Source organism: Myxozyma melibiosi (genome assembly GCF_037950935.1).
Source record: "Myxozyma melibiosi strain Phaff 52-87 chromosome Unknown BZA70scaffold_5, whole genome shotgun sequence".
NCBI lineage: Eukaryota > Fungi > Ascomycota > Lipomycetes > Lipomycetales > Lipomycetaceae > Myxozyma > Myxozyma melibiosi.
The window spans coordinates 502056-515176 of NW_027042919.1; the positions used below are offsets into that span (position 1 = coordinate 502056).

The following is a 13121-nucleotide window of genomic DNA, read 5'->3' on the forward strand; positions in this document are numbered from 1 at the left end:
GAAGCAGGGAGGGAGATGATTTAAAAAAAGAAAGGTGAAAGATGGAGGATAAAGGAAGGAAATTGAAAGAACCAAAGAATTTACTTCTCATCACTCACTATCTTATATTCTTGCTCACATCCTTCTTTCGATTTGCATTTTTTTTGTTTACTTCTGGCTGCTTTTTTTTGGTTTGTATTTTTACGCGCGTGTCGGCGGTGTTTTCTTCTTCTATTTTCACTTTAGTGAATATATCTCAAATATCTTTTCAATCCCTTTGTCTTTCTTCTTCTATTTTATTGTTTTGCAGACACGCGCGTGAACAAAGAAAGGCCAGATAGATGTACGTAGCCAGCGGTTGTGTTGAGAAAGTAGACAGCATAAGTGCAGTAGAGTTATGTTGCGCAGGGTTCGGGTTTGTTCTCGTATTCGCGGCGGGGCGCAGACGGAGATTGGAGGCCGTCGGTGGCATTCGATTGTTATCTACGACGATCCTGATCTTCGGCGACGGTGCCTTGCTCCGAGGACGTCTTTTCTCATACTTCTCTAGTGTCTGCTGATCAGGACGAACAGCGACACTCAGCACAGAACAAGATCAATAAAGAATAAGGATGGATATGTGTAGAAGGAGGAGAAAGAGTAGTAACAAGCAAATGTGATGATGTGATGTGCGCGCAGACAAATCTGACGCGATGACGGAGCCGGTTCGACGAGGCTGCTGCGGGCGATAGCAGCGATCAACGTCGTCATTGATTTATAACTGTTTGTCTTCTTCTTTGTTGATTATATATCTTTTGTTTCTTGTATTGTTATAAATCTCTTTGTCGATGTCGTCGTTCATTATCATATTCATCTCTATCGTCTGAGCAGCCAGGACACCACCGCCAAATGCAGCATCCACCAGGAACCAACCCCGAGCTAAAACCTCTAAAACCTCGCTCGCGGTCTCGCTTTCCCAGATAGGAAACTCAAGCTGGTTGCAGGCCCCTCGGTTTATTCAAGATTCCTATCTCGGACGCGGGTTGCATCGCGGGTTGCAGCTGCGGTGGTTTGTGATCGGAGGTGCGTTGAGGGGTTGGTGGATGCCCCTTGCTTATTAGCAATCAATCAATCATCTATCAATATGAGGATGGCAGGTAATGAGATATGACTGACTGATGTGACTGCCCTGGTCCTTTACCTGATAAGAGCTGTCTTCTTAACTCCGTCGGGAGGTAGAGATGTGTGCATGTAGATGAACTACGTGAAGGACACTGAGCATTGGTGAAGGATGGATAGTAGGCACGCGTCGCGTCGCGTCCCTGCGTTATCTAGAGAAATGCCTCAGATGAAAGATACTACCATTACTCTACTAAATAAACACAACATAATCTATGCAAAACAGAAACTAGCAAACTCGCACTAAATCTTCGGAGGGTACTTCACCCTCAACACCTTCCCATACCACACAAACGTCACCGCCATCGACCCACAAAAAAACAGGGCGAGAAAAGCCAGCAACGAACATCCCCAGCCATACCCCAGCCTCGCAAACATCGACGGCGCGACGAGCGGGAAAAACGCGCCGGCCGTCATGCGGAAGCAGTTTCCTGCGGCGTTCGCGCTCGCGGATAGGCCGTACGGCGCGTAGACTTCAATCAGGTAGGTTTGGATCGGGAACATGGTCGAGACCATCCCGACGCCCATCGGGAACATCGACGCCACGACCGCGAACCAGTGCGCGTGGCCCTGGACCGCCCAGCCGTACCAGAACATTGCGATCGGGAGGATCAGGCACGAGACAAACAGCGGGCGCAGGCGGAACTCGGGCTCGCGCACGCCGCCGTTTTTCTTGGTCAGGTACGCGACGAGCTTGTCGTTTGTGCTGCCAATCACGCCGAGCGTGGACATCAGGCCGACGCCGAGGCCGAGGTACGCGAGACCGGTGGTGCCGGTCGAGAAGCCGTAGCGCTCTTTGAACACGCCGGAGATGGTGGTGAGGAAGATGTAGAGGAACGCAAAGGCGATGGCCATGTAGAAGCCCAGGAACATGCTGACCGGGTTTGTCGTCAGCAGCGCGAACGGGCGCGTGATGCCCATTATAAACACCTGCGAGGGCGTGCGATGGTTGAACTCGTCGGTCGCGCAGATCAGGTCCTCGCGACCGAGCTCTTTCTTCACCTGGCGCGTCTTGCGGCGGAGAAGCGTGGGCGCGTGGGTCTCTTCGGCGAGCAGCGAGAAGACAAAGAACATTGTGCCGCTGAGGATTAGTAGGAAGCGGAAGGCCCAGCGCCAGCCTAGGTCTTGGGCGATCCAGCCGCCGATGACGGGGCCGATGACGGGGCCGAGCAGAGGTCCTAGGGCGTACATAGACGAGGCGCCTGTGTGCCACTGTTAGTTCATAGGCTATCGTACAAAAACAGTAGAATACATACGGCCCATCTGATCACGCGAAAACATATCAGAGATAACACCACCACCGACGACCATCGACGCGCAACCAAGCAAGCCGCCCAAGAACCGCATCGCCAAAAACATATTTGTGCTAGTGGCCCACGCGCACCCGATGTTGAAGCAGGCATACATCAGGTTCGAGAGCGAGATGACGACTTTCCTGCCGTACAGCTCACTCAGCGGCGCGTGGAACAAAATCGGACCCCATCCGAAACCAAGGACAAAGATCGAGACCATGAACGTCAAGATCGTGGTATCAGTCTCGTGGAACTCTGTCGCGACGAGCCCGACTCCCGGCGCGAAGAGCGTCGAGCCTAGGGGAAGCAGCAGCGTCGACATGGCGACGAGGATCATCGTCCTCCATTTCCGTCCCGGCGCCCAGTTCTTGGGGTCCTTAGGGTCCTCTATACTATCCCAGCCTACGACGCCGCGGCTGAGGTCCGTGAGCGGCATGAGCACGATTGTTTGGCCGGTCGGCTTGTCCTCTTTCTCTGGCGGCGTAGCTGATGCGGAGGTCGACGCCTGCTCGCCGCGCTCGAGGTCGGCGGAGGACGACGCCATCTTCTCTGGCTCATCTGCGGTTTTCTCAGACAGCGAGCGCGCTTTCTCTTCGTCCTCTGCGCCGTTGTTGACTGCTTCCTGCGGCATGACTTCGTCTGTGTCTGATGCGGAGGTCATGCGAGCTGATGTTGCCTTTGTGTATTCAGAAAAATGTCTCACGACAGCAGCAGGAGAAAAAAGAGAGGACACTCGAGTCTTTAAATCCAGACGACGACGCGCGCTGACACCGGTGGAGAAGATCAGCTCAGGTGCGGTCAGCAGGAGAGGAAAAAGCTTTATTTCAGTCTATTGTCAACCAGCGGCTTTTAGATAGCGAGGAAAGGAGCCCCACTGGGTGCGGACTTGGGATGTCTGGATGCAGGCAGCTCGGCCGAGGCTTTTGTTTGCGAGAAGCGCGAATGATATGAGGATCTACGACTGTAGTTGTAATTCTACAATAGTATATACTACTGTTGGATACAGATATATTTTGTCTGTTGTGTGCTGAGCTGAACTGCAGAGCTGCGCTGCGCTGCAAGCTGGGAGCGGTCTCGTCGGCGCGGCCGAAGGATTTACAAAGGAATTAGGGCTCCGCCGGAAATAAGCCGCGGAATTCCGGGCCGATGCCCTCGTCTTGGCTGCCCGTCATTCATTGTTATACTAGTGCTTATCTGGTGATAGCAATTGACTGGCTGAGAGTTGTATATCGCACAGATATTTGAGGGGAATTGTTGGTGAGTGATGAAGATATGATTGGGTGTTGAGTCGGTAGATAAAGACGAGTCATTGCCAGGGACAGAATCATAAGAAGATGCAGTTAGCGTTGCGATTGAGCTTCTGATTTGAATGCTTTGATATCTCCTTTCCACCAGTTACCACCACAATAATCACCAAGTCAATGGTACATTTGTATTCATTGTCATTGTCATTATCTACTTTACACACTAAACACTACATACACCACCCACTCCACTAATCACTTCTCTTTAGCAGACACCCCAATTCCGACCGACCGCGGAACCTGCCGCGGAACTGCCGAGCATCTTCATCCACAATAAAACCCTGCCAATAAACTCGTAAGCGAACTGCTATTTTGGCGACAGCGAACAGCGCGCACCGACCATCCGCACCTTCTTTGTCGCCTCCGCCAAGTCAGTTAGTTAGTCGGAAAGGAAAGGGAAGGGCGAGGACCCCACATCCTCGGTTTTTCTTCTCTTCTTCTCTTCCTCTATTCTTTTCATCTCTGGTTCTAAGAGCCATGCTGCGCTGATACACATGCCTCCCCCTGATCCGCACCCGTCCGCCGCCGCGTCCCTGTCCGCTATCGACCTGGCGGCCGCCGACGACGACGCGGGCGCGCCTCTCCCGCTCACCACCATCGTCAAACCCGAGCCCGCGGAAGAAATCGAAGACCAGGGCGCCGCCTCCGTCAACAGGCTCATCGTCGACGACCGCGAAGCCCGGCCGCCCGTCTTCCGCTCTCTGTTTTCAGAGTGCGTGTTCGCGCTCACCCTCAGCTTCGTGCCGATGATGAACGCAGGCAACCAGGGCGCGCTGCAACTCGCGCTGCCCCACGTCGCCATGACGTTCAACATCGACGGCTCGCAGCTGTCGTGGACAATCACGTCCTACTCCCTCGTCGCGGGATCCATGCTGCTTCTCATGGCGCGGCTCGCAGACATCCTCGGCCGCAAGCGCACGCTCGTCATCGCTGTCGGATGGTACACCGTGCTCTCGCTCATCATGGGCTTCGTCAAGTCCCACATCCCATTCGACGTCCTGCGCGGCCTGCAAGCGATCGGCGGCGCGGCCGCCCCTCCTGCAGCAGTAGGCATCATCGGCGTGCTGTACCCGCCCAGCAAGCGCAAGAACAGGGTGATGGCGACCTACGCGGCCGGCGCGCCGGTAGGTTATGTCTTTGGCGTGATTGCGTCTGGTATATCGACGCAGTACCTCGGCTGGCGCGCTGTTCTATTCTTCTTTGCGATTCTCTACGCGATCGTCGGCACGCTCATAGTTCTGCTCGTCCCGTCGGATAAGATGCTCTACGAGCTCTCGAATCAAATCGTAAAGGCCGCGGGCGGCACGAACTTTGTCGCCGTCGAGCGCGACTGGCGGACGTGTTTGAAGCTGTTAAGGAAGCTTGATCTCGCGGGCGCGGGGCTGTCGATCGCGGGGCTGACGTGTATTGTCTTTGCGCTGTCGGAGTCGAGCGCGGCGTCGAACGGGTGGGCGACGCCGTATATTATCGTGCTGCTGATCGTCGGCGTCTTGATCTGTGTTGTGTTTGTGTATTGGGAGAATTTTGTGGACGAGCCGCTTATGCCGATGTATATCTGGAAGTTTCCCGGGTTTGCTTTGGTAAGTACTCTTTGTTGTTTGGATGTGTAACGATGGCTAACTTATGTGGTGTAGTGCATGGCGGCGGTTACATGTGGATGGCTTGTGTTCCAAGGCGTGCTGATGTACTACTCCTCCCTCTTCTTCCAAAACATCCTCGGCTACAGCGCGATCCGCACCACGGCCGCGATGCTCCCGCAGGCAGTGATGGGCATCCTCGTCAACCTCTTCATCGCGACGAACCTGCACCGCGTCCCCGGCCGGTACCTGATGCAAATCTCGATGGTCTCGTTCCTGACCGCCTCGCTGCTGTGGGCCCTGCGCCCGATCCACATCACGTACTGGGCCATGACTTTTCCCGCGCTGTGCATCGTCATGATCGGCGCCGACGTGGCCTTCAACGTCGTCAACCACGTCACGCTCGCGAGCGTGCCGCCGCAGCTAAAGTCGACCGCGGCAGGCACTTTCCAGGTCATCGTCCAGCTCGCGAGCTCGATCGGCGTGGGGGTCTCGACCGCGATCGTGACCTCGCAGATCGGCAACGACATTGACAATCAGGCGCCCGAGGTGCTGCTGCGGGGCTATCGGTGCGCGTTTTACTTTGCGGTCGGGTGCAGTGCGCTCGGGCTCGTGCTGTCGGTGTTTATCAAGATTGGCACGCAGGGCGACGAGGCGTCGGCGGATCAGGAGAAGATCGCGGTGTTGATGGCGGAGCAGCAGATGAAGAGTAGCAGGAAGAAAGCAAAGAGGGGTGGGGAGGATGTGGCGGGGGAGAGTGCAGAGGTTGAGAAGACTGCGGGGCAGGTTGAGGCCGCGTCTGTTTCTGCGCCGGGTGGAGATCAAGATGAAGAGCATAGGAGGGATTCATGAGGCATTTGGAATTCTAGAGGTTTTTATTTTAGTTATGGCGTATTGCATTTAGACTGTGTTTTGCTGATTTTGAATGTATAATAAAATGATAATATTACACTACATTGAGGGTAGAAACAACGATCGTTCACCAAAGAAAAGGAAGAGAAAGAGAAGAGGAAACCCAAACTCCTAGAGCAAGACCTAATTGTTACAAGCCGAGAGGGCAATGCAGATACAAGACAAAGATTTAGCAGAATGCGTCCTAGAAGCTATATTAGTGGTGAAGATGCAGGAGGAGAAGGAGGAGGAGTAGACATACCACACAGCAGCAGGCAGCCAGACCCGCGCAGAGACCAAGGCAACATCCACCACCGCCGCCACCACCACCGCCCTATTCAGAATACGTCAGTAAGAAGTCCCGCTTTTCTTCTCTCAATTGATAGGCAGGAAATGACGTGGATGGCGCAGGAGGAGCGGGTGAGGGACATAATGGAGATCGATGCGGCTTGTTGTTTGAGGTTGAGCACGATGATGTCATGTCATCAATCACAATGAACGATCGTGTCGTCGTTGAGGCAGGTTGGTGGGGAGGAAATGCAAGAAGCAAGAGCGAGGAGCAAGAAGTAAGATGAATGCTTCTGCTTCTGCTTCTATGGTATATGCTTCTAGCAGCAGAGATAGCAATACCGACCTCGCGAAGTGATCTGCGCGTTCGACGCCGCAAGCCCATCTCCAACCTCCACACTCCCCACGACAGTCCCATGGCCCGCACCAAGCCTACTCCTCCTCCTACTCCTCCCGACGGCAAAACTCTGAGAGAGACAGGGATCTGCGTGTGGTGGACTTACCTGCTGCTGATACTGGGGCTGGCCCTGGGCAAAGTATCCGCCGCCGCCAGGTCCGCTCTGGCCATACCCTCCGCCTTGGTAACCGCCGCCCTGGGGACCGTATCCGCCGCCGCCGAAACGGCCGCCGCCGCCGTAGGATTGCTGGGGTTGCTGGGGGCCGTACTGTGAGCTGTTAGTCGGTGGTGTCCTGAGGTAGAGAGAGAGAGAGAGAGGGTGATCATACGTAACCACCACCGCCGCCGCCGCCGCCCATGGGACCACCGAACCCGCCGCCGCCGAAGCCGCGGTCAGTCTGCTCAGAGGTACCCTGGGGGTTCGCCTCCGACTTGGAGTAGTAGTCGTTATTTGACATGGTGAGTGAGTGTATTCAGAGATATGGGTTATCGGTCAGGGAAGAGAAGGGAGGGTGGTTAATATATGTGACAGGCGCATGTGATTCAGGTTTGTTCCTGATCCAAGCCGCTGATCTGCCACCGCACAAGATTTGGGTGCAAAAATAAAAGGAAGAAAGTCACCGCTGTCGTCACCGGGACGGAAGCGGAAGTCACGTGGTTGAGGTTGTATCTGTACTGATTTATACTGAAGATGAGAGAGATAGTTTAATGAGAGCGGTTTAGTAGAGATTGTAGATATTGTAGTTATTGTAGATGTGTAGTTCTGTAGTTCTTGTAGATATGTAGATAACTATTAAATGCGGTCTGTTGAGAATTACGACGTGATAAGACAAACACAACGCCGACGGTATCAGATCGTGGACGTGAGATTAAGAAAAAGTAAGTCTTCGGTCAATGAAGAGAAGCCAGAAAAAGCAATACGGCTTGCATAGACAGAAACTGTAAAGAAGCAAGAAAAAGGAAAGAAGAAGCATCAGCTTTTAGACTTTGGCCAAATCTCGGTCTCATTTTCTTTTTCCGTGCGTCTTTTTGCTTAGTCTCTTGTTTTGCTAAAAGTCTCTTGCTTTTCTGCTCGTCTTTGCTCATCTCCGAGGCTTCTTCGAGAGCCAAAACGAGTAGCGCGCGGGCTGCTTCATATACGCCGCTTCGTCGGTACCGGACCGAGTTGATGCCGTGCGAGGCCTGGCGGGTGCTTTGGTACCGCGCAGCCGCCTTCTCTGATTAGCAGTTAGCAGCTCATGTGAGCAGCGCTGCTCATGTGGATAGCTAGTTCATCACCTCTTCTACTTGAGATAGCAGAACTGTCTTGTGATAGAATAGAAGCTACGATGGAGTTATGAGTGGTGAGTACGCTGGATGTGTAGTCTACCGGGTACCTGTCCTGTCCTGTGTACGCGGCCCGCCCCGAGACGCACGGTCAGGCCCTCTTGCAGAGTAGAGTCTCTCATCTTCTTCATATTCGGAGGAGGGAAATGAACGAGCATATATTCATAAGAAATAAAAGCAACAAGAACGAAGAACGAGAACTCTTCATCGTGTTCTTCTCTCCAGGTCATGCGCTGGTCCGCCCTCTGCACTAGAAGCAAGGCAGAAGCAAGGCAGAAGCAGCGCAGGGCTTCGCAGGCAGCAGCCTAATCCGCCGCGTTGGAGCGCCCGCAGCTGGGTTGCTGCCAATGACGAAATGACCGACGCAAGAACACGTGCAGCCGAGCGGGCCCCACTCTGACCAGCTCGACGATGGTACGGCTCGAGTTGCGGTTATCAGCGTAGTCTGGGTCTGACGTGCAGGTACCGCTTTTGTCGCTGGATTGCCGACGGCGGTGTGTGTGTGTGTGTGTGTGTGTGTGTGTGTTTATGTGCTCGGCTCGACGATATTTGCTCAGACGTGGTTACTGTATACTGCACATATGCTCATCTTTGTAGATTACTAGCAGCTCTCTGCAAGATACTCTGGCTAAAAAGAACAACCGTCAGTCATACTTCGGCCTGACATGTGCCTGCTCGTGTCCCGGCGCGCGGAGTGTGAAATCTAAAGAACAGGGTCAAGACAAAAGAGTTTATTCGAGTCTCGAGAACAGGCAAAGAACGGCGGCGAGCGACTAGTGCTGCACACTATCTTTCAATCCAGCTTAGCCTGAACGGCGACGAAGTTTACTTCTCCGTCTTCTTCTCCTCCTCTGCTTTCTTTTTCCTTCCCGGGCCTCGTCTGTGGCTGACCGGGGTGCCTGATATCGTGCTGCTCTAGAGTCATCTGGTGACAGTTCTGACCTGGGCCCGGAAATCAATCGGTTTGAGACAAATCTGTCAATGTAGAATTTAATACTCCAAACAAAGCCTTTGGTCTTCACTTCTTCTTCACTCGGTCGGCTCGGGCTCGGATGCGAAAAAAAAGAGATGTTCCGGGTGCTCGTTCTCCTCGTCTCCAGCCCCTTCTCAGTCTTGTAGAGAATGTGTGTTGGCAGATATATGTCCATGTCTTGTCATGTCTTTGCTGTCTGATGTAATGTCTATATCAAACAGCAACAGCTAAAACAAGCGTCTACTCCTCCTCCTCGCATAATATCTCTCTCTCCTCCATCATACGCCAGCTACTATACTAAAAAGAGACTTTCTCGCATATCGAAAGGGTCCCGTCGCGATGGCGAGGTACCGCGTGGTGCCCTGTACACATGCTTCATACGCACCCAACCTTCTTCTGAACGAGTCCTGTGCGCCCGCACCGAATTCCGCTTTTATTACTGCCTCTCGCGTGTACATAAATAATACGATCCCTCGTCGGCGTTGGCGGTGTATTTAGACCCTGCTCCCTCTTCCTCTTCTCTCTTTCTTCTTCCTCCTCTTCCTTCTCTATCCTCCCTTCTCACCTCCTCCTCTCTCTTCATCCTCCTCACCTCTCTCTCCTCACCTCTCCGCCACGTAAGCACCGTTATCTGCCCCGCTCCTACCCTCAGCCCTACCCTCCTGCCCCTCTCCTCTTCCTCTCCTCTCCTCTCCTCTCCTCTCCTCCACCCGCCGTCCTCACGTCTTCACCACTCCTCCCTCCCTCTGCTCACATCATCACCACCTCTCTGCACCTCGCAGGCGCGCTGCCGTCCATGCGCACGGTCGGCACGCCTAATTTTCATTTCAGCCCGCGCCGCACGACACCGACGCCAATTAATCAATTTTAATCAACAATCAGTCACCGACAATCAGTCACCGACAATCAATCAAACCCAGGCCTAATTGATCTACAAACTCAGAGCAGACTGACGAGCTCGACAGGGAGAGAAGACCGAGAGCGCGTGCGCGAAATAGGAAACCAAAGAAGCTTTTTCCTCGGATCTTGCTCTGCTAACTTGTCTTCTTGTTAATTTAGCTCTTTCCTCTTTCATCCCTCCTCCTCCCTCCCCCTCTCCCTCCCTCCCTCCCCTTCTCGCCCGTCAGCCATTATGGCAAGCGGCGAGAGCTCCCGCCCTCCTGACGCCTTGGATCCTGATATACCCCTTCTCGACGCATCCACATCCACCTCCGCCATCCCGCCCGCCGCCGCCGAAGAAGCTGAGGTGACGCGCGAGCACACGCGCATCCAGACTCGGTCTCTGCGCGAAAGCGAGACCTCGCCACAGGCCGCTTCCTCCTCATCGTCTTCTTCCACGTCCTCCGCCGACCCGGGTGCTGCATCAACAGCAGACGCGGCAAGCGAGCAGATCGCAAGCGAGCAGATCATCGAGAGCGAGAGCCCCGCGCACTCGATGAGCAGCTCCGCAGGCTCGTCCGGCGCGTCCGACATCGCGCTTCTCGAAGCCTTCCGGTACGAAATCTCCTTTGCGTTTCCCGAGTCGCAAGCTCACGCTGCATCGGGGTTGCTCGCGAGTCCCGTGGTCGTGCGCATAAGACGGTTCCGCGAGGACGCGAGCGAGTCCTTCCCGCTCGGCGTGTCGTCGCCTGAGCTGTCGTCCGGCAGCGGCGGGCAGTCTGCGGAGGAGTTTGATGGCTCGAGTCCGATTCTGACGACGACGACGACGACGTCGTCGTCGGTGCCGCACAATAGCAGTCCGGTCGAAGAGGCCGCGAGCGAGGTGCCGCTGCTGATCCAGCTCTGCTTGCTTCCCGAGTTTGACTTGGCGACGACAAGACCGCCGGCGCTAAGTCCCTCGCCGCTGCAAGGCACCGTCGTGCGCTCGCCAGAGGTATATTACGACTACGTCATTCCCTCCCCCGCGCCCTCCTCGTCGTCGACAGCAGCCCCGGCAATGCGAATCCACCTGCAATCCTCCAACCCGCGCCTCTTCGCCGTCTTCTCAGACCTCAAAGTGCTCGCCCCGTCCGCGCCAGCGCGATACTCCCTCGGCGCCCTGCTCCTCCGTGGCGTCCAGCTTCCCCACGTCCCTCCCGCAGGCCACCTCGGTTCCCTGGCCGCCGCGGCCGCACCACCTGTGCTTGTCCCACCTGGCCGCGAGCTCGCGAGCTGCTTTATCCCGCTGCACGTCGACGCGGCCGAAAGTCCTGCTCGCGCAGACGAGTCGGCTGTGAGCAGCAGCGTGGGGAGCGAGTCTACCGTCGACCATCGCGAGTATGATCCGCGCCTGACGGAGAACGAACGAGCGATTTTGAACCATTTCAGGAATCAAGGCGCTGATGTGTAAATACTGTTTTTGCTGTTTTTTTGGTTGTGTTTGTGGTTTGTGTTTTTGGTGTTTTGAGTGGGTACTCCGCATGAGTCTTTGTCTTTGTCTTTGTCTGTATGTCTTTTATTTTGGGTGGTGCGCTTGTATCTTTATTTTATATCTTGTATTTTGTATTTCTCTTGTAAGTATTATAGATACCTTTTCTTCTTTTCTTTCTTTTCTTTTCTATTTTCTGTCTTTCTATCCCCTCGGACGAGGCAACAGGTTACTACGGGTCGGCAGGGCAGGTCGGTGTACTATCTCTCTTTATTTTACGCACATTGGGATGGTTTACGAACGGACAAGTGTAAGTGTACGCATGAGAGCGAGTGAGTGTATATATGTTATGAAGCGCAAGAGTAATGATGATGATGTATAATAGCAACATGAGCAAATACACCAACGCAAGGACGTCACTTCCTAACTCTGCACCCCCCTCCATCCTGCGAAACCGAAAACGGGTGCAATAACTATATCCGAGATAGATTAACCACCTTCCTCATCCGGAAGTCTGATCATCTCGACTCCCTTGCCTCGATCGAGAGCGATCTCGGGCGACGCGCTATAAGCGGCACCTAGACTTCCAGATTCGTTAGATTAAAGTAGCTACTACCTTAACTACCCCGAAGCAAGGTTGCTAGATTATCAGAGATTAGCAGCAGATTAACTACCAGCTAAAAGGAGGTTTTTTCTCTTCTTGAAAGTTATTAGATTGATGCTCTGTCGGGTTTACATTGCACTTTAATTCGATTAAAGCATGCTTCGAGCAGGCACCGCACGCTCGCTCGCTTGGCGATGCCCTGTCTCGAGCTTGTGCTTTGATGCAGGTCCCCTTTCTTTTTGTGTTTAGATTCTGGAGTGAGTAGTGAGATGGGGTTATATAGAGGTAGTTGAATAGTCTATGGATTATAAACACGGTTGATTTTGGGGGAAGTGTAAAGTAAACTCATCGCGCACGTTCCTGACACCATCTCAGACGAATCCGAGTTTCATCAAATACTGACACTAGCACTACTGACTGACACTGAGCTCATCCCCACCTCCATTTCCTATCCTCAACTTTCATTTCTCCAAATTTCACTCCTTCCTTCTCGTTTCGTGAAATCTACCTCTTTTTTTTTGCCTATTTTTTTTATTTCTTATGTTTATCTGAGGTACTGCCGTCGTCGTGCATATTAGACCTCCTGGACCGCTGCTTAGTACGCTTTGCATCTTCACCTACTTGGCGAAATGCGATACTCCCTTAAATACTCTTTTCCTTCGCCGCGGCGAAGCTACAAAAAAAAAGAGAGAAGAAGAAAAAATTTCTAGTCGTTCTTATCAGACGTATATTACACACTACCAAAACAAGCTAACAGCAACAGCGCGACGCAACATCGTATCGTACAGCAGCTTATTCTCTACCCTCCCACGCCCGCGCACAGCATACTTGCTACTTACTACCCTGAGCTGATACACTGGTGATATGTTTGTATGTATGTAATTATCTGAGTGATAGCGTGTGTGCTGTGTCGACTTCGATCGACTTCAACCGACTTCGTCAACCGAAAGGAGCTGCTGCTGTAGTATATAAAACAAACAAAAAA

The 13121-nt window shown here is 53.4% G+C and overlaps 4 protein-coding genes across 4 annotated transcripts; 3 read left to right on the forward strand and 1 right to left on the reverse strand.

The window, feature by feature from the left end:
* Positions 1-1300: 1300 nt before the first annotated feature.
* On the reverse strand, positions 1301-3496 carry BZA70DRAFT_306748 (major facilitator superfamily domain-containing protein). Its single transcript, XM_064914813.1, has 2 exons — positions 2394-3496; positions 1301-2339 (listed from the first exon to the last, which is right to left on the reverse strand). Exons 1-2 carry the CDS (start codon positions 3088-3090, stop codon positions 1381-1383), a joined length of 1656 nt encoding a protein of 551 aa, XP_064768512.1. The 5' UTR covers positions 3091-3496; the 3' UTR covers positions 1301-1380.
* Positions 3497-3801: 305 nt separating this feature from the next.
* BZA70DRAFT_278230 (major facilitator superfamily-domain-containing protein) lies at positions 3802-6229 on the forward strand. The gene is made up of 2 exons (XM_064912568.1): positions 3802-5313; positions 5368-6229. The coding sequence occupies exons 1-2, from the start codon at positions 4228-4230 to the stop codon at positions 6160-6162; spliced, it is 1881 nt and encodes a 626-aa protein (XP_064768513.1). The 5' UTR covers positions 3802-4227; the 3' UTR covers positions 6163-6229.
* BZA70DRAFT_278231 (uncharacterized protein) lies at positions 6230-7439 on the forward strand. Its single transcript, XM_064912569.1, has 4 exons — positions 6230-6406; positions 6464-6535; positions 6993-7154; positions 7216-7439. The coding sequence occupies exons 1-4, from the start codon at positions 6371-6373 to the stop codon at positions 7339-7341; spliced, it is 396 nt and encodes a 131-aa protein (XP_064768514.1). The 5' UTR covers positions 6230-6370; the 3' UTR covers positions 7342-7439.
* A 2878-nt stretch (positions 7440-10317) lies between these two features.
* BZA70DRAFT_267321 (uncharacterized protein) lies at positions 10318-11514 on the forward strand (the record flags this gene model as incomplete). Its single annotated transcript, XM_064911099.1, has 1 exon — positions 10318-11514. The coding sequence occupies one exon, from the start codon at positions 10318-10320 to the stop codon at positions 11512-11514; it is 1197 nt and encodes a 398-aa protein (XP_064768515.1).
* Between the last annotated feature and the right edge of the window lie 1607 nt (positions 11515-13121).